Below are 21,879 nucleotides of genomic sequence, written 5' to 3' on the forward strand. Positions count from 1 at the left end.
TCAACAAATAAGTTTATTTTTATATAAAGAAATACAGGAAGCAGGCAAGACTAGAGATGTTATGGCTGTTCCATAAAATCAGCTGAGGTGTATATTTGTTCTGTGTTTTTGCTCTATCATCCTTAACATCCATGCTCAAAGTTCCCATTAAACTGCCAGAGCTGCAAATTAAATGTCCACATTGTAGATAGGGGGGAAAACAGAAGTAGACAAAAAAGGCTTTCTCAAATGTCCTACTCATACAAATACCAGTTCTATCTTGTTGATCGGCAAGGGAGGCTGACATAGGTTTTCAACCAAGAACTCTGTTACCGAAAGAAGAGAAATGGATATTGGGTAGAGAAATAGCAGTCTCTGACACAGACTCTCATTTTTTCATTGCAAAATAGTCTGTGATGTCAGTTTTTATTTTTAGTTTAATTAAAAGCTGTAAATCCAAGTTCTTAAAAAGTTCCTAGTAGAAAGGTTTATTTTGGCTATCCATTTTTTAATTTCTAAATAATATTCTTGAATTGTGGTAAGAGATAGTAGAAAATATGAGTTTTGGGGCTTTGTTACAATTCACACCTTTCCAACAAACCACTGATTAAATCTATCATTTTTCTTTTTCTGTTTTTTACAGTATGAATTTTCTCTTGTAGCATATGGGATAAAATCTGAATGAAGCTTTCTCACATTTATTATGGCATACAGTGATCCCTAGTCAAATAATTGGAGTTGTGTTAATGAAAGATTTCTCAATATTCATTATACTAGTAAGTGTCCTCCTCTCATGCAAATTCTCTAACACTACAATGATAGCCAATATTTGTGATATGCTATGTTCAAGGCACTGTTCTAAGAGCTTTACATGTAATAACTCACATAGTACTCCCAAGAATCTTATAGAATATTATTCTTAGGTTTTCTTGCAAACTATTAAATGAAAGTAGTGGTTAACTATCATGAGAAATGTCACAAAGGAAAGCAACTGAAGGTCAAGATAATGTTGAAAAAGACATGCTATGGCTAAAGGCCTTCCTATATCTACTACATTAACAAATTACTGTCTATTAAAATTTGCTAAAGTTTACTAGGTTTCCAGTAATAGGTTTTTCTACATGGGTTACATTATATTTCCCCATGTAAATACATGATGCTAACTAAACTTTATGAGGCAAGTGTGCGTCCATATTCACATTTTAAAAATTCTTTGATGATAATGGATTGACCAGAGAAAGCTCTCTATATTAACCACAAAGAATTAGATAATTCATATAAAAACTTGTGAGCCATGAGTAAAGTCTATTCCACATTCCTTATATTCAAAAGATTTCTCACTGATATGAATTCTCTGATGTTGAGTTAGTTGTGAACCACGAGTAAAGGCCTTTCCACATTCCTTACACTGATATGGTTTCTCACCAGTATGAATTCTCTGATGTCGAGAAAGATGTGAGCTCTGTGTAAAGGCTTTTCTACATTCTTTGCATTCATAAGGCTTCTCTCCAGTATGGATTCTTTGATGTAGAGTAAGTTGAGAACCATGACTAAATGCCTTCCCACATTCCTTGCATTCATAGGGTTTTTCTCCAGTGTGAATTCGCTGATGTTGAGTAAGTTGTGAACCACGAATAAAGGCTTTCCCACATTCCTTACACTGATAAGGTTTCTCCCCTGTATGAATTCTCTGATGCTGTATAAGTAGTAAGCCACGAGCAAAGGCCTTCCCACATTCATTACATACATAGGGTTTCTCACCAGTATGAAGTCTCTGATGTTGAGAAAGATGTGAACTCTGAGTAAAGGCCATTCTACATTCTTTACATTCATAGGGTTTCTCACCCGTATGAATTCTCTGATGTTGAGTAAGCTGTGAGCCACGAATAAAAGACTTCCCACATTCCTTACATTCATAGGGTTTCTCACCAGTGTGAATTCTCTCATGTTGAGTAAGTTCTGAGCCACGACTAAAGGTCTTTCCGCATTCTTTACATTCATAGGGTTTCTCACCAGTATGAATCCTCTGATGCCGAGTAAGGAGTGAGCCACGATTAAAGGCTTTTCCGCATTCCTTACATTGATAGGGTTTCTCACCAGTGTGAATTCTCTGATGTTGAGTAAGTTGTGAACCATGACTAAAGGTCTTTCCACACTCCTTACATTCATAGGGCTTCTCATTGGTATGAATTCTCTGGTGTTGAGTAAGCTGTGAGCCACGGATAAAGGCCTTCCCACACTCTTCACATTTATATGGTTTTTCACCAGTATGAATCCTCTGATGTTGCATAAGTAATGAGCCACGAATAAAGGCCTTTCCACATTCTTTACATTCGTATGGCTTTTCCCCATTATGAATTTTCTGATGTTGAGAAAGTTGTGAGCCACAAATAAAAGCTTTCCCACATTCCTTACATTCATAGGGTTTTTCACCGGTATGAATTCTCTTATGTAGAATAAGTTGTGAGAGCTGAGTAAAGACCTTTCTACATTCTTTACAGTCATAGAGTTTCTCACCAGTATGAAGTCGCTGGTGCAGAGTAAGTTGTGAGTTCTGAGTAAAGGCTTTTCCACATTCTTTACATTCATAAGGTTTTTCACCAGTATGGACTTTTTGATGTCGGGTGAGTTGTGAACTACGAATAAAAGCTTTTCCACATTCTTCACATTTATATGGTTTTTCACCAGTATGAATTCTGTGATGTAAAATAAGTTGTGAGCTCTGAGTAAAGGCTTTCCCACATTCCTTGCATGCATAAGGTTTCTCACCAGTATGAAGCCTCTGATGAAGACTGAGCTGTGAATCACGACTAAAGGCCTTCCCACATTGCTTACATTCATAGGGTTTTTCCCCAGTATGAATACTCTGATGTTGAGTTAGGTGTGAGGCTCGTCTAAAGGCCTTCCCACATTCCTTACATTTATAGGGTTTCTCAGTAGAATGATATCTGGGATATTGAGATAAGTAAGTATGCTGGTTGAAAATGGACATTTTTTCATATATGATCATTCCTTGTCTGAAATATTCCTTCTTATTTTCCAATGCGCCTCTGACTTCCAAATAATCTCTGGAACTGCACTCCTTAAGATCATAGTTTTCAAGCCTGTCACTCATTTCCCATTGGGATAATTCTGTTTCATAAGTGTCCTTTTTTGGAGATAACTCCTTATTCGCACACTTTGAAGGCAAATCTGAAAGATAAGAGCACAATAAAAAATTTCTGTTGTCATTTCAGAAGAAATAGACCTTTCATTGTAGAAAATACTATACACGAAAATATACATAGGGAAATTATGTTTTTTAAAATATTATTTACTATGACCTATAGTAATACCTACTTACTTTTCACATCACAATCTGCTACATTTATGGTTTCATAAAACAATACCTACCTATTTTCTATTCTAGTTCTATTTCTGCCTTTCTCCCCTCCTCTCTTCCTCTCTCTTTTTCACACACACATGCACACACGCACATAGTCAAAACTCACTAAATTGATGTCATGTATCAGTGATATGTTATTACCTACAATTTGAAAAAAATATTAGCTTAGAATGATCTCATACATTACCATGTGAAAATTGCATATGAGAGATCAGAGAATAACAAAAACTCTACTAAGAAGATAAGGGAAGAGATTAAGAAAACTTTTTAAGTCAGTAGTTCTAAAAATTTGGTGGGGATCAAAACCACACCTGGGACACTTTTTAAAATTAAAGATGCCCAGCTACCACACCAGACTAACTGAATCTGAACCTAGTGAATCAGAAAAAGAGCATGGAGATCTCTGGTTTTAATACTTTCCACCAACTGATTCTGACTCAGATTCAGATCATGATTTGCTATCTTTTAAATGGCTTGCAAATTAAACTTAGAATAAAATCCAAATGACTTCCATGACTTTGACAAAACTTTTCATGATCTGGTCCCTAGTTATGTATCTGATTTCCCCATGATTCTCCTCTTCTTTATTCACTATTTGCCAAACATACTTGATTTCTTTTAGCTCTGAAAAAGTCACAAATCCAATTTGAACTTACAAGTAGTTAGAGCTGCTTCCACGTCTTTGAACTGTTCTTTACAAGAAACTCTACATAAATTGACTCTTTCTCATCCTCAGGTCTCAATTTAAATATAAGTTCCTGAATCTTAAACATCCATTTCTGGTATCAGGATGTTAGGTAACACAAATTAGACAAAATATAAAAGGCATCTGAGTGAAGGCATTAGAGAGTTAATATTGGAATAAAGAGTTAATGGGATGAAAGTTGAAAAATATGAAAACCCAAAGAAATACACTGAATACTTGGGGCCACTCTTCTACTTAGGGAAGTTTTATATCTATAAAAGACAAATGAAAGGTGGAGAAACTAAGAAGTATTTTGGATCATTTCATAGGGCTTGGGCAACAATAACTGGAGAACAGGGCCCAACATAAATTCTCCATACTTTGGGAGGGGAACTCTGAGGGCTGCAATGAGGAATAAGGGAGAAACAGTAGACCACTCTGGGCAGCGTCTGATGCCTGAATCATATTTGAATAATCTCAATTTAGATTATTAATCCAGAAATTTGGATTAAGGTAATTCAAGATTGCTTGCCATAAGCAAATCTAAATCTTCACTGAAGATGTACAAGATCATCCAAGTCTTCAAATTACTTTTGTAATTTTTATTTATAATGTCTAGCACTGAACAAATAACTAGATGAATGAAGGTACAAGATAATTGAAAAACAAGAGAAAAAACAGATAAAACAAATAGACCTATAAGGGCTCAACTCATGTATCCACCACCACAGTAATGATACACAATAGTCTATCACTGCTTAATATTCTTGTGATGTCCCTTTGTAGTAAACCTCTCTTCACCCTAATGGTAAATGCCTGGAAACCATTCATCTGTGGCTTCCCGAGTACCTTCTTATAAATGTAAATAAAAGTATATCCATACTAAATCTAAGATAAAAATGGAAAAAAAGTATATACACCTCTCCAATTGCCTTCCTTTTCCTCTAGCATACTTCCTAGGGACTAGGCATGGTTATCTTCCTTAGTTCTCCCTATCCTTTTCAATCAAGATAACAAGTGCTTTTGTTCACTTATCTTTACTTCAGAGTCTGTTTTGTTTCTTCATGCGTTGTCTCATGTCTTCTCTTATTTACTCTCTTATCCAAGGCCAATTCTATTTGTTCATCCCAGAAGAACATCTTTATTATTTCTCAGATACTGATACAGGTCATAATGAAAGGTTTCTAAAATCTTAGAGAATGTTAGGGATGTTGGAGAGAGAATAAAAACCAATTGTTGAATATAAGGGAAGGAGTCTGAAGTAATGAAGTTCCAGAAATTCTATTTTAAAAAGAGGATTCTGGCGGGAAATATAAAGAACTCAAAAAATCTCATACACTGGGTAGAAAAGGTGAAGGGAGTAAGAAATATAAATTGGTAGTTACAAAATAGTTATGGGGATGTAAAGCACAGCATAGAGAATATAGTTAGTTATGTTGCAACAACTATGAATTGTGCTGGGGGCACTAGACTAATTGTGGGGAATCACTGCATAAATTATATAAATGTCTAACCACTATCCTGTACACCTGAAACTAATATAAAATAATAGTGAATGTCAACTGTAATTGAAAAAAGAGTAAATAATTAAAAAAAAATAATAGATTTACTAAAAATGTTAAAAAAAAGAAAAGGTTTCATACACTTGCTAATGGGAATGCAAAACAGCACAACCACAATGAAAAAGAGTTTGGTAATGTCTTAAAAAGTTAACCATATACCTCACATATGACCCAGCAGTCACACTCATAGGTAATTACACTTATGTCCAAACATCTATACAGCGAAGATTATAGCAGCTTTATTCATAACTACCAAAAATTGGAAACCCACATGTCCCTTAAAAATGTGAATGAATCAAACTTTGGTATTTCCATACAATGGAACACTAGTCAGCAATTAATGAAAACAAACTATTGATTCATTCAACAATATGGATAAATATTAAATATATTTTATTAAGTGAAAAAAGCTAGACCCCAAAGGCAACATATTTTGATTTCATTTATATGACATTCTGAAAAAGGTAAAACTGTAGGGATGGGAAATATGTCAAGTTTCCATAGGCTGGTGAGGGGGAAGGGACTGGCAACAAAGGGGCAACATGAGGGAATTTGAAAATGTAATGGAATTGTTGTGTATTATGACTGACAGTGGATACACTTGATATGTAGGTGGTACATCAGATTTCCTGAAGAACACCAAAATGTTGAATAAAACATGATAAACAAAAATTCTAAAGTATGCCAAGCTTCAATGAAAGTAAAGAAGATCCACAGGGACCACATGAAGTAAGAACCAGAAACTAGAATGGTAAACATGATTTAAAGCCACGGCTACCTTCAGAACATTTACTGAGTTCAATTGCCTACCTTTGTATGTTAATGATCTAAAAAAAAAAATCAAGGAGACAAGGCTTTGGGCCAACAATACTTCAGGGATTAGAAAAAAACTTCACAAAATTGTAACCTTCAAAGGCCTACAGTTCACAGGGATGGGAAAATAAAATCCTCTGCCTCAAAGGAAAATGACAAGGACATCATAGTCTTGGCCATTTTAAGAAATTTTACTTTTATTCTGAGATGGGAAACCGTTGGAGGGTTATGAGAAGCAGCATGACAAGATCTGACTTTTGGTTAAAAACAAATTGTTTTAAAAGTAAAAAAATAACAGATAGCAGGAAAATACAGAAGCTGGGTGGACACAATTTAGGAGGCTATAGCAGTAATCCACATGGCTCAGACAAGATGATTGGGAGAAAGGGGTGTAGAAAGTGAGATATCTATCACTGGATTCTGGATATATCTTGAAGGTATAATGAAGAGGATTTGATGATGGATTGAACATGTTACATGAAAAAGAGAAGTCAAAGAAAAGTCTAAGTATTTTACCTGGGCATCTGGAACAATGGAAGTGCCATTTACTGAGAATTTCTCATTGTAGTAGGAGCAGGTTTGGGAGAGAATATTAAGAGTTTGGTTTTGAACTATATGATATCATAAAGATATTGAGCAGGCAGGTATACGTACAAATATGGAGTTCTGGTGAGATACTTGGATTAGGTATGTACATTTTGGAGTCATCAACAAATGTCATTTAAAGCCATGGGATTTCATGAGGTTAAGGGAGAGTCTTCCAACACTAAAGAGAAAGGAAGAAAAGGGAAGAAAAGAAAAGGGATGTTTGAGGATTAAGCCCTGAGGCACTTCAACATTTCGAGGTCAGGTAGATGAAAAGGAACCAGCAAAGGAGATGAAGGAGCAGCCAATGAGGATGGAGAAAAATTAGGAGAATGTGGAATCCCAGAAGCCAAGTAAAGAAGGGTTTTAGTTTTGAGGAATAATGAATTGTATCAAATAGTGAGAGATGAAGTAAAATGATGGTTTTTAATTTAACAAAGGCTTCAAGATAGAAGATCTGAGTATATATAAACAACCACATAAGAATTTTAAATTTGAGTTCAATATCTATGTTCCTAAAAGGCAACAGATACTGATGACTGATCGTACTACTGGCAAGATCATCCAAACCATTAAACATATAATTCCAATCATTTGTAACTGTTGTTAAATATATGAAAATATGGAAATATACCTGTCATTTTACAAAGTTAAATTAACTCAGGTAACAAAACTGGACAAAAAGAGCTGAGTAAAATGAAGCTAATTTCATGAACAAACATGGGTAAAATTTTAAAATAAAGTTTTGCAACATAGAATCTAGCTGTATATTTGAGTTCTAATATATCATGTTCAAGTAAGGTTTATCCCACAAACGCAGGAATAGTTCAACATCAGAAAATCTAGCTTTCCCAACTTGTAAGATGGCGGGTGAAAAGGCTGGGAAGCCGGACACTAAGGAGAAGAAACCTGAAGCCAAGAAGGCTGATGCTGGTGCAAGGTTAAGAAGGCTAACCTCAAGGCCAAAACGCCTAAGAAGGGGAAGCCGCACTGCAGCCGAAACCCTGTCCTGGTCAGAGGAATCGGCAGGTATTCCCGATCAGCTATGTATTCCCGAAAGGCCATGTACAAGAGGAAGTACTCAGCAGCTAAATCCAGGATTGAAAAGAAAAAGAAGGAGAAGGTTCTTGCTACTGTCACAAAACGAGTTGGTGGCGACAAGAATGGTGGCACCCGAGTGGTTAAACTTCGCAAAATGCCTAGATACTATCCTACTGAAGATGTGCCTCGAAAGCTGTTGAGCCATGGCAAGAAACCCTTCAGTCAGCACGTGAGAAAACTGCGGGCCAGCATCACTCCCGGGACCATTCTGATCATCCTCACTGGGCGCCATAGAGGCAAGAGGGTGGTTTTCCTGAAGCAGCTGAGCAGTGGCTTGCTACTTGTGACTGGACCTCTGTCCCTCAATCGAGTTCCTCTGCGTAGAACACATCAGAAATTTGTCATCGCCACCTCCACCAAAATTGATATCAGTGGTGTGAAAATCCCCAAACATCTCACTGACGCTTACTTCAAAAAGAAGAAGCTGCGTAAGCCCAGACACCAGGAGGGGGAGATCTTCAACACAGAGAAAGAGAAATATGAAATTACAGAGCAGTGCAAAATTGATCAGAAAGCCGTGGACTCGCAAATTCTGCCAAAAATCAAAGCTGTTCCTCAGCTCCAGGGCTACCTCCGCTCTGTGTTTGCTCTCACAAATGGGGTTTATCCTCACAAACTGGTGTTCTAAATTAATTAAGAAGAACCTAATTAAATGCCTGAACTGTTAAAAAAAAAAAGAAAATCTATTTTCAATCCTTTATTAAAAAGTAAAAACTCTCTAAGACCAGAATGTCTCTTCCTCCTCATTAATGGTATTTCCAGAAATGTATAGAAACGTATTTAATATTAGGTTCATGCAAAAGTAATTGTGTTTTAAAAGGTTAAAAATAATTGCAAAAACTGTGATTACTTTTGCACCAACCTAATAAACATCAGAAGCACTCCCAATAAAGTTCAAAAAAAGGCAAGAATTATTTGTTTTCAAGTTGTGAAATACTAAAATGTTTAGGTTCTACTTAATACAGTTTTTAAACTATAGAAATAGAAATAGACAAAGATAATACATTTTATGTAGAGAGCAAAATGATCTACTGATAATCCAGTATTATCCACTGAAAAACTATTAGATATTTCTGTAAGATTATTAACTTACAGAAATCCATACATTGCTATATTTGTATAAATATATATGCATCAGTAGTAACCATTTAGAAAACATCAGAGAACAAAATATTCCTATTTATAATGTCAATAAAACTTATAAAGTACTGAGGAAATTACTTACAAAAAATGTGGAAGACTTTATAAGAAAAAAATAATGAATCTTTATAGGAAGACATAAAAAGAATAGTACATAGAGCATGCATGTTGAAAGATAGAAGGAATCAATATTGTTTAAGTATGTGAATAGTGTACCAAATTTCCTGAAAACACCATGAAATGCTGGATAAAACATGACAAACATCCTTTTAAAAGTATGCCATGCTTAAAAGAAAGGAAAGAAAATCAAGAGGAGGCACAATGAAGTGAGAACCAGAAACTGGAGAGAAAAACATGCTCAGAAGTCACAGCACTCAGGATATTTGTTGAATTTATTTGCCTAAAAGTTTGTATCTTAACGGTCTGAAAAAACATCTAAGAGACAATCCTTTGGACCCACAATGAACCTCTTTACAAAATCAGAGCTATCCAATGCCTATATTTCAGAGAAAGGGGGGAAAAATCCGTCTGACCACAAAAGAAAATTACAAGGAACGAGATCCATATGGAGAAAAAAATGCTACAGATAAGTCATCATTACAGAAGAGCCCCCATGCATGCAGGAAATTGCAGAATTAGATCTATTCCCCAGAAACAGAAGTTGTTGAATGATACATATATTAATAATATAAATGCTTGAAATACAAGAAAATATACAGTCAAAATCATGGGAAAGAGACGATATAGGTATTGTAAAAAGATCTAGGAGAGGAGGAAAATATCAAACTTCTGGAAATAAAACAATATAATTAATTATATTAAAATCTTAGAAAAAAAATTTTTTTAAAGCAGCCAGAGAGAAATTACAGATTACTTACAAAAGGAACAACAATGAGACAGATGTCAGACTTCTCAAGAGCAACAACAGAAGCCAGAAGACAGTAGAATAAAATCTTCAGAGTGCTGAGAAAAAAATAATTGTCAGTATATACCCAGTTAAGTCATCAGGCAAGAATGAAAGTGAAACAAGGTTATTTTAGAACAACAATAAAAAGGGAGAGCATTTACTAACAATAGGCATCGCCTAATGTATTTTTATAATAAATAAAATGATCCCAATAGGAAGGTATAATGGAAGAGGAATAGTGTGCAAATAAAAGGATAATCATGTGAATAAATCTACAAGAAAACAGTATCATTATAAAACAAAAATAATGCCCATTTTGGGGGTTAAAAAGAAAAGAGAACTGAAAAACTACACAATAATAACATATTAGATGGGAAAGACTGATCAAAGTTAAAGCGTCCTAAAATCCTTTATATTGTCCTGTGAGAAAGAACACATTAACCTGTGTTAAGTACATATTTGTTAAGTGACACAAACAATAATGATAATGATTAGAAGACCGAAACAGGCAGAACTACTCCTAAAATATTTAAATTCATCAGTAATCACAGGAATATGTGAATGATTTTTTAAATCTATAAATTGACGAAGATATTTTAAGTGATAATATCTAGTGCTGGTAAAAGTGTAGAAAGAGTACCATCATACATTGCTGGTACACCCCCATAAGAATTTTGTGACAATGAGATACATAATTGACATAGAGATGTCAATCTCTCATCTTTCTTATAGAACCTCAACTCGCTGCCACAATAGCCACCAATTTATTTTAAGGTAGACACAATCCTTTGTATCTGTGTTTCTCAACTTGTTGGTCTTGAAATCCTAGGGATAAAAGTGGGGCATATAGTTTATTTCAAGATAAACTCTGTAAAGCAGTATGCAAACTAAATATTGTATGTGGCTTGAATAACTACTTTAATATTAGTTAAAACATTTAATATCCAAGAAAATACTTAGTTTCCATTAAATAAGTACATTTTTTCACACATCATTACAATTCATAAACACTATAAAACTGCATTTGCATTAAAAGGAATGGAAAACAAGACTCGGTCTTATTTTCAGGGAAATAAGGTAGGGCTTATTTTATATTACAAGCATCCTGAAAAACCATGCTACAGCTTATTTTCCAGTTAGGTCTTATTTTCAGGGAAACTCAGTATGTACTTGTATTTGATAGATTGCTTGTCTCCATTTCGTTTAGTTCTTTTCTGGAGTTTTGTCTTTTTCTTTCATTTGAGACATGTTTCTTTGCCCTCAGGTTTTGACTGACACCCTGTGTTTGTTTCTCTTTATTAGGTGGGTCCATTAAATCTCTCCGTCTTGATACAGTGGCCTTAGAGAAGGTGTCGTGTGGAGCCCAGTGGTGCAGTCTTCATCACCAGAGCCAGGTCCTCCAGGGATGTCCCGTGTGGGTTGTGTGTGCCCTCCTGTTGCAGTTGGGCCTAGATTGCTGCTTGCACATCACTGGGTAGGGTTGACCCTCAGGCTCTCTGGCTGTGTGAGGGCAGGCTGTGACTACAGCAGATGAGTTGTTGTCTGGGGGCTGACACCATGTAGTGGCAGTTGCTTTATTGGGGCTCTGGTGCCAGTCAAGTCTGCTCTTTATGTCAGTCATTTGTGAAACTAACCTGTTTGTCTGAAAATAAGACCTAGCCAGACAATCAGCTCTAATGCGTCTTTTGGAGCAAAAATTAATATAAGACCCAGCATTACATTATATTATATTAATTATATTATATATTATATTATACCTGGTCTTATGTTATAGTAAAATTAAGACCAGGTCTTATGTTAAGTTTTGCTCCAAAAGACGCAGTAGAGCTGATTGTCCAGCTAGGTCTTATTTTCGGGGAAACATGGTAGTTAGGTGGTGCTTAGGTGTGGTCGAAGCAATCATCCATGTGTTGGTTCTGGAGCCTCCTGGGACAGGCTCCTGTGCAGGCTAAGATCAGCTGCTGCTTGTGCCTAGCTTGGTGCTGCTTGGTAGGTGCTATGAAGTAATCTGAAATTAGTTGTTACTTTTGATGGACTTCCTGGTGCTTTGGGAGATGCTACTGTGTGAACCAAGGTCGGCAGCCACTTGTATCTGCCTTGGGACCCTTTGGTAGGCAACACAATGTAAGCTGAAGCCAGCTGCCTCTTGTGCCTCATTTGTTACCACTTATTTGAAACTGCATTCCAGGCCAAGACTGGCTGCTGCTTATGGCAGGGTTGGGGCCACTTTAATGGGAGTAGCAATGCAAGTTAAGACCAGTTGCCACTACTGTTTACCTGGGGACATTTAGCCAGAGCTACAAGGCACACAGAGGTCGGCCGCTGCTTGTTTGGGGTTTGTGGGCCTTTGAGATATTTTTGGAAAGTCTGCAGCATGAGCTGAGGTAGGCTGCTTGTGTGGAGGAGCCACTCAAAGAGGCTCAGGCTGAGAGAGCATGTTGGGTGGGGCAGAGTCTTTAGGAATCACCAGGGTGAGGCAAACAGTGTTTGACAGGTTGATGTAGATCATAGATTTGGCTCCTGCCTGCCTGTGCCAAGCTGGCTGGGTGAGGGACGCCTCAACAAAGGAACAGTGGTGCCTGCCAGCGCTTCTGTCTGAAAAGAGAGTTGACCTGACTCCTGCCCCTCTAGTGCTTGCCCTGAAGTCCATTTCAATACTCCCTGTATTTCCTCAGTGCTTTTTGAGCTGCTTCCACTGTGCTAGAGCTTACAGCTAGAGAGTTTGTAAACAAGTGAGTCTGTGTGTGGTCCTTGTAAGACCTGTGTCTTGTCTCCCACAGGCCTTAGTCTTTCTCTGACACAATTCATGCTAGTTTTCATAGTCAAATATTACAGAGACTTATCTTGCCAGCACTGGTAGACTAGGCTGAGGAGCCAGGTATAGGTCTGGGACCCCTCGCTTGTCAGGGTGGACTTCTCCAGCCAAGATATCCCTCCTGATTCTTTTTTTTTCTCATTTGTTTCTTTTTCTTTTGTCTTTATTTCCCTTTTTTCCCTCCTGATTCTCAATCACCACACCCTGGGGATGGGACCTGCCTGTTCTGCATCTCTGCTCCTCCTACTAGTCTCAATGTGGATTCTCCTTTACATCCTTAGTTATTGGAATTCTGTTCAACTAGTTTTCAGGTGGTTCTCCATGATGGTTGTTCTATAATTTAGTTGTAATTTTGATGTGGTCAAGGGAGGAGGCGAGCACAGAGTTTACCAATTCTGCCATCTTGACCAGAAGTCTCTAGGTTTACAACTTTATAATACTTATAAAGTATTTATGAGCACACATATTCCATTGTGTGCTCATAAACCAAAATCAAGTCTTTCAGTCATCATATCTGATCCCCTCTATACTCTTCATCTTCCCCCCTGCGTACTTTCCCCCTGGTAACCACCATTCTGTTATATGTATGTATGAGTTTTTTTCATTTGTTGATGTTATTTTATATTACACGACTGAAATCATATGGTTCCTGTCCTTTTCCATCTGACTTATTTCACTTAGCATAATACTCTGAAGGTCCACACATGTTGTCACAAATGGCAATGTTTCATCTTTTTTATGGCTGAGTAGTATTCCATTGTATATATGTACCACATCTTTATCCATTCATCCATCAAAAGACACTTAGTTTTTTTTTCCATGTCTTGGCTGTTGTAAATAGTGCTGCCATGAAAACAGGGATACAAATAAGTGTTTTCAAATTTTTTGAGTAGATTCCCAGAAGTGGGATTGATAGGTCATATGGTAGCTCTATTCTTAATTTTTTGAGGAACATTCAATCTGTTTTCAATAGTGTTTGCACTAATTTACATTCCCACCAGTAGTGTGCAACGGCTCCCATTTTTCCACATCCTCTCCAACACTTATTTCTTGTCTTATTGATAATGGACATTTAAACAGATATGAGATGACATCTTGTTGTAGTTTTGATTTGCCTTTTCCTTATAACTAGTGATATTGAGCATCTTCTCATATATCTGTTGGTCGTCTGTATGTCTTCTTGAGAAAAGTGTCTGTTCAGGTCCTCTGCCCATTTTTTAATTAAATTGCTTTTCGTCATTGAGTTGTATGAGTTCTCTATATATTTTGGATATCAGCCCCTTATGGGAGATACCGTTGCAATTATCTTCTCCCATTCAGTTGGTTTTCTTTTTGTTTTGATGGTTTCTTTTGGTGTGTAGAAGTGTTGTAGTTAGATATAGTATCATTCATTTATTTTTATTTGCCTTGACTTTGGGGTCAACGCCACAAAACCCCCTCTGAGACCAAAGTCCATAAGTTTAGTGCTTATGATTTCTTCTGTGTATTTTATTGTTTTAAGTCTTTCACCCATTTTGAGTTAATTTTGTGTGTGTGGTGTCAGGTAGCAGTCTAATTTCATTTTTTTCATGTAGTTTTCCAGTTTTCTGAATACCATTTATTGAAGAGATTTTCCTTTATTGCATATTTTTGGCTCCTTGCCCGAAATTTAGTTGCCTGTATATGTGTGGGTTTATTTCTGGGCTCTAAATTCTATTCCATTGGTCTGTAGTTTGTTTTTCTGCTAGTACCACACTGGTTTGGTTACTATAGATCTGTAGTATAGTTTGAAATCAGTGAGTGTGATACCTCCAGCTTTGCTCTTTTATCTCAGGATTGCTTTGGCTATTGGGTTCTTTTGTGGTTCCATACAAATTAGAGAATTTTTTGTTCTATTTTTTTGTTCTAAAATTGTCATTGGGATTACATTAAATCTGTATATTGCTTTAGGTAATACGGCCATGTTAACAATGTTGAATCTTCCAAACCATGAACACAGAATATCTTCCCACTTTTTTGTATCTTCTTCAGTTTCTTTCAGCAATGTCTTGTAGTTTCGAGTGTACCAGTCCTTCACATCCTTTGTTAAGTTTATTCCTAGGTGTTTTATTCTTTTTGTTAGACAAGGCTCATAATACCAGCATGGGCCAGGGATCTGTGTCCTACACAACTAGACTGAGAAACAAAGGCTTGAACAGGAGTGGCTGGGGGGAGGCAAAAGAAGAGGGGGAAGAGCTCCTTTCAGCATTTCTCATAATGCAGGTCTTGTGGTACATTCTGTCAGCTTCTGCTTATCTGGAAAAGCCTTTATTTCTTATTCATATCTAAAAATAACTTTGTTGGATATAATAACCTTGGCTGATGTTTTCTCTCTTTTAATATTTTGAATATTTCTTTCCACTCTGTCCTGGCTTGCAATGTTTGTGCTGAAAAATCTGATGATAATCTGATGATAATCTAATGGGGTTTCCTTTGTAGGTTAGCCTTTTTTCCCCTGACTACCTTGAGAATTCTTTTTCATTAATTGTTGATAACTTGAATAAAATGTGTCTTGGAGAGGTTCTTTCTGCATTGATATAATTAGGTATTCTGTTAGCTTTTTCTATTCTAAAGTCCAGTTCTTTCCACAGACTTGAGAATTTCTCATCGGTTATTTCTTTGAGTAGTCTCTGGGTTCCCTTCTCCCTCTCTTCTTCTGGTATACCCATTATCCTTATATTGCTCTTTCTAATGTAGTTACATAGTTCTCATGGAGTTCTTTCTTTCTTTTTTTTTCACTCCTAGTTCTCTTTCTTCTTTCTCCTAGGTCATAATAAGGGTCACAATCATAGTAGGTCACAATCACAGTAGGGGACTTTACTGATACAAATGTGGACAGATCCTCCAGGCAGAAAAATCAACACAGAAACAGCGACCTTACATGACACTCTAGAGCAGATGGATTTAATTGATAATTTTATAGCACTTCACCCCAAAGCTACAGAATATACATATATTCTTCTCAGGTGCACATGGAACATGTTCCAAGGTAAACCACATGTTAGGCCACAAAACAAGTCTCAATAAATTAAAGAGGACTGAAATCATATCAAACATCTTCTCTGACTACAGTGCTATGAAACTAGAAATCAATTACAAGAAAAAAAACTGAAAAACACACAAACACATGGAGACTAAATAACATGCTACTATATAATGAATTGGTCAACAATGAGATCAAGGAAGAATGCAAAAGATACCTTGACACAAAACCAAAATGAAAACACAACGACCCAAAATCTATGGGACACAGTGAAAGCAGTCTTAAGAGGGAAATTCATAGCAATGCAGGCCTACCTAAAGAAACAAGAAGAATCTCAATCAAAAGTCTATCTTCACACCTAAAGGAACTGGAAAAAGAAAAGCAATATAAGCACAAGGAAGGAAATAATAAAGATCAGAGTGGAAACAAATGAAATAGAGACCAAAATAAAAATACAAAAGATCAATAAAACCAAGAGCTGGCTTTTTGAAAAGATAAACAAAATTGACTAACTTTTAGCCAGACTCATCAAGAAAAAAACAGAGAGGACTCAAATAAATAAAATCAGAAATGAAAGAGAAGTGATCACAGACACCACAGAAATCCAAAAATTTAAGAAAATACTATGAGCAACTATATGCCAACAAATTAGACCATCTGGAAGAAATGGATAAATTCCTAGAAGCATACAATCTTCCAAGGCTGAATCAAGAAGAAACAGAAAATCTGAACAGACCAATTATTACCAATGAAATGGAATCAGTAATCAACAAGCTCCCAACAAACAAAAGTCCTCGACCAGATGGCTTCATGGGTGAATTTTACCAAACATTTAAAAAAGAATTAACACCCATTCTCATCAAACTATTCCAAAAAATCCAGGAGGAGGGAAGGTTCCGAAGCTCATTTTATGAGGCAAACATTATCCTGATCCCCAAACCGGACAAAGACATTACAAAAAAAACCACAAAAAACTATAGGCTGATATCCCTAATAAATATAGATAAATATAGCAAAAATTCTCAAAAAAATATTAGCAAACCAAATTTAGCAATACATTAAAAAGATCATACACCACAATCAAGTGGGACTCATTCCTGGTATGCAGGGTTGGTTCAATATCCACAAATCAGTTAAGGTGATATACCACATGAAAAAATAAAAATAAAAATCATATGGCCACATCAATGGATGCAGAAAAAGCATTTGACAAAATCCAGCACCAATTTATGATAAAAACTCTCAGCAAAGTGGAAATAAAGGGAACATACCTCAACATAATAAAGGCCATATATGACAAACCCAAAGCTAACATCATACTCAATGGGGAAAAATTAAAAGCATTCCCCTTAAGATCAGGAACAAGACAAGGATGCCCACTTTCACCACTTTTATTCAACACGGTACTGGAAGTTCTAGCCACAGAAATAAGACAAGAAAAAGAAATTAAAAAGCATCCAAATTGGAGAGGAGGAAGTAAAATTGTTATTATTTACAGATGATGTGATACTATATACATAGAGAACCCCAAAGATGCCACTCAAAAATTATTAGAACTGATACATGAATTTAGTAAAGTAGCAGGATACAAAATTAATATTCAGAAATTGGTTGCCTTTTTATACACCACTAATGAACTATCAGAAAGAGAAATTAAGAAAACAGTCACATTTACAATTGCATCAAAAAAAAATACTTAGGAATAAATTTAACCAAGGAAGTAAAAAACCTCTACTCAGAAAATTGTAAGACACTGAAGATACAAATAAATGGAAACATATACCATGCCCATGGATAGGAAGAATATAGTTAAAATGTCAATACTACCCAAAGCAATATATAGATTCAACACAATCCCTATCAAACTATCAATGACATTTTTCACAGAAGTAGAACAAATAATCCTAAAATTTATATGGAACCATAAAAGACCCTGAATAGCGACAGCAATTCTGAGACAAAGTGGGAGTTACCACACTACCTGATATCAAAGTATACTACAAGGCTATGGTAGTCAAAACAGCATGGTATTGGCATAATAACAGACACACATATCAATGGAACAGAATAGAGCGCCCAGAAATAAATCGACACCTATATGGTCGTCTAATCTACGACAAAGGAAGCAAGAATTTACATTGGGGTAAAGATAGTCTATTTAATAAATGGTGCTGGGAAAACTGGACAGATACAAGCAAAAAATGAAACTGGACCACCTTCTTATGTCATATACAAGAATAAATTCAAAATGGATTAAAGACTTACATGTAAGACCCATAACCATAAAACAACTAGAAGAAAATATAAGAAATAAACTCTGAGACATTACTCTTAGTAATATTTTTACTAATATATACCCTCAGGCAAGGAAAAAAGGAAACAATAAACAAATGCGATTACATCAAACTTAAAAGTTCTTTCACAGCAAAAGAAACCATCAACAAAACAAAGACATTCTACTGAGTGGGAGAAGATATTTGCCAATGATACATCTGATAAGGGGTTAATATCCAAAATTTATATAAAACTCATACAACTCAATACCAAAAAAACCCCTAATCAACCCAATTAAAAATTGGGCAGAGGACATGAAGAGACATTTCTCCAAAGAAGACATACACATGGCCAATAGACATATGAAAAGATGCTCAATGTCACTAGTCATCAGAAAAATGCAAATAAAAACGAAGAGATACCATTTCACTACTGTCAGAATGGGTATCATCAATACATCAACGAACAAGTGGTTGGCAAGGATGTGGAGAAAACGGATCCCTTGTGCACTGTTGGGACTGCAAATTGGTGCAGCCACTATAGAAAACAGTATGGAGGTTCCTCAAAAAATTAAAAATAGAACTACCTTATGACCCAGCAATTCCATTCCTGGTTATTTATCCAAAGAAATCCAAAACACTACTTCAAAAAAATATATGCACCCCTATGTTTACTGCAGTGCTATTCACAATAGCCAAGATATGAACACATCCAAAATGCCATCAATAGATGACTGGATAAAGAAATTATACACTGGAATATTACTCTGCCATAAAAAAGAATGAAATCTTACCATTTACGACAACCTGGATGGACCTAGAGGATATTATGCTAAGTGAAACAAGTCAGACTGAAAAAGACAAATATCATATGATCTTACTTATATGTGGAATCTAAAGAACAGAATACACCATCAAACAAAACAGAAATAGACTCAGAGATACAGAGAAAAAACTTATGGTTGCTAGATAGGAGGGGGTTAGGATGGGGGAGAAGGTGAAGGGATTAGAACATACAAATTGGTAGTCATAAAATAGTCAAGGGGGTGTGAAATACAGTATGGGGATTATAATCAATAATGTTGTAAAGATTATGTAGAATGTCAGATGGGCACTGGACTTACCAGGGGGATCACTTCATAGACTGTGTAGGTGCCTGACTACTGTGCTGTACACCTGAAGCTGACGTAGAATAAAATTGAATGTCATCTATAATTAAATATATATATATCAAATAATAAAAATAAATAAAAAAGTGGGGGAAAAAATAAATGTGCCCTATGAAACTATCTATGTCTACTTCCAGGAATTTAAAACCATTCCTTTGAGAATTAGAAGAAATTCAGTTAATTACTTAAAAACAACCTTGAAATAACATCAAATGAGGTAGGCATTCCAAAGATAGATCCTGAAATAGTAGGGGTAGATATCCTTACCTAGTGACACCAAGTTACTATAGTTCTCCAACATCACATCTCTGTACAAATCCCTTTGAGCAAAGTCCAGGCATTCCCACTCTTCTTGAGAGAAGTCAATGGCAACATCCCTGAACATCACCGATCTCTGAAAAAACAAACATAATACTAGTAGTGGAAATAAAGAAAATGTTTTTTCAGTGGAGGGGGAGATGATGGAGAGCTCGCCACAAAGGAGGCAACAGAGCAAATATGCTAAGAAGCCTCTTACATAAATGAGACATTACAGAACTTGATGCTTCTGAAGTGCTGACATATTCCTTTTTATTCCTGTTGTTATAGATATTTCCTGCATGTAGAACATCTCATTACACAATAAGTCTGGGAATTAGTAAATTAAATAAAATTAATTTAAAAATGCAATGTCCCAATTAAAAGAAACAACATATGGAAGCACCCTGTACAATATGTATTTTGTACATCATACATTCTCAATAAATGCAAGCTCCTCTTTCTTTTCTACTTAAGAAATTAAGAGAAACAATTGGTTAAATATTTCTGTAAAATCTTATAAAATATCTATCATATAAAATAAGATTTGCAAAATAGTAAACATTTTATTGAAGCTTCAGGTTTGTGATTATATCAGAATATTAGTCATAAGCATTTTCCTGTTACCAATAATTTAGTAAATATTTTTAATAGGCTGCAGAGTTGATCCATATAATGAATATATCTGACTTAATAAATGCACATATTTGAACATTTTAGGTTATATAAAAATCTCAGAAGCATTTTTTGCTTTGGAGAGTTTATAATTCTCAACAGCTTTTGCATGTGAATTTTCCTGTTACTATTAATCACTTATTAACATACCGTGTTTCCCTGAAAATAAGACCTAGCCAGATTACCAGCTCTAATGCGTCTTTTGGAGCAAAAATTAACATAAGACCCGGTCTTGTATTATATTATATTATATAAGACCCAGGTTTATATTTTATTAAAATAAGACTGAGTCTTATATTAATTTTTGCTCCAAAAGATGCATTACAACTGATGGGCCAGCTAGGTCTTATTTTCGGGGAAACACGGTATCTTTTTCTTGTTCTAAGCAATAGAAAGATGGAAAAGATAATCCAAACTTACACATTCAAGATTAGCACATAATATTGAATCTCAAAATGATCCATATTATTGGTATCAATTATGGATTCCCAGGGAAGAGCTCTCTGTATTCAATCCCTAATCCTGTTCCTAATCTTAAAAGCCCACAAAGCATGGGCTCTTGCCATGTATGGAGACTCAGCACAGTAAAGCCCAACTCCTTTCTTGCCTAACAGAAAAACTTAAGTCTAAAGAGTGCAAAGTTTTCTCGTGTGGTACCATTTAACATCCTTCTATATCTTCTAAAATCAGGATATCTGTTGTTATATCAGTGCTCCTAATCAAAGATGCTCAATGGGTTTTTGAATAAGTATGTGAATATAGGTTAGATTAGAAAGACATACCTAGCGAAGACACTATCACTGGTAAGAATGGGATAAACTGGGGGCACATTCCTGAGTGGAGTTTCAGGAATAAGAAATGCAAACATGCACACACTCTGTAAAAAAGTGACTACTCAAAGAGGGCATGAGGAAAACACCAATTTACCTGAGCCATGGTTTTTAGAGTTAAAAGAAATGATCAATCCTCTTCCGGATTCCTATCTTAGAGAAGCACAGAATCTGGAAAAGGCAGTGCTGGGGAGGAGACAACAGAACCATGAGACCATGCTCTTTATAAAACCTCAGACAAGTTAAGTTAAAATTACCTTTGTTGCTCTCTTCTTCCTGTCTCTTGCTCCCATTCCCAAAATATACACTAAACGGGGGTGGGGAGGGAAGAGGGATACAGGTGGTGGGTTCTTATCCTTGTCAAACTCAGTGCTCTCTATACACAGAAAGAAAATATTCACAAAAACTTATCTACCATTTCTGAAATGAAAGTAATATATAATATGACATATTTATGTATAGTATACCTAAAATAGACATGACCGTTATATTTCAACATATTAAAGAACAAACACTACAAAAGAAAGCACAAATAATTAAATGTTTATGCTTACAAATACTTAAAATGAATAAATTTAAATTTATAAGATGACAATATTCAACTAAGTATTGTTGACACATTTATATTTGACATTTTGAAATAAAGTCTATATACTTGTATG

General features: G+C 35.7%; 1 protein-coding gene and 1 pseudogene across 6 annotated transcripts in view; one reads left to right on the top strand and one right to left on the bottom strand.

Moving 5' to 3' along the window:
* ZNF420 (zinc finger protein 420) overlaps positions 1 to 21,879 on the bottom strand; it is a 32,109-nt gene continuing 10,230 nt past the window's right edge. For 3 of the 5 annotated variants that reach the window (XM_081031961.1, XM_081031962.1, XM_081031963.1), the window contains 3 exons: positions 21,315 to 21,403; positions 19,683 to 19,809; positions 1 to 3,171 (listed from right to left, as the gene is read on the bottom strand). In XM_081031961.1, the coding sequence (XP_080888087.1) occupies positions 1,253 to 3,171; positions 19,683 to 19,809; positions 21,315 to 21,323 (2,055 nt within the window). In that variant the 5' untranslated portion in view covers positions 21,324 to 21,403 and the 3' untranslated portion in view covers positions 1 to 1,252. Of the gene's footprint in view, positions 3,172 to 7,078; positions 7,357 to 10,128; positions 10,198 to 19,682; positions 19,810 to 21,314; positions 21,404 to 21,879 lie in introns of those variants that run through there. The other 2 variants (XM_081031965.1, XM_081031964.1) reach the window with 2 other exon arrangements.
* Positions 7,873 to 8,744, top strand: LOC308490139 (large ribosomal subunit protein eL6-like; annotated as a pseudogene). Its single transcript has one exon. The product of its transcript is annotated as a large ribosomal subunit protein eL6-like (transcript).

The sequence above is a fragment of the Rhinolophus hipposideros genome (assembly GCF_964194185.1).
Source record: "Rhinolophus hipposideros genome assembly, chromosome: 21".
NCBI classification, from domain to species: Eukaryota; Metazoa; Chordata; class Mammalia; order Chiroptera; family Rhinolophidae; genus Rhinolophus; species Rhinolophus hipposideros.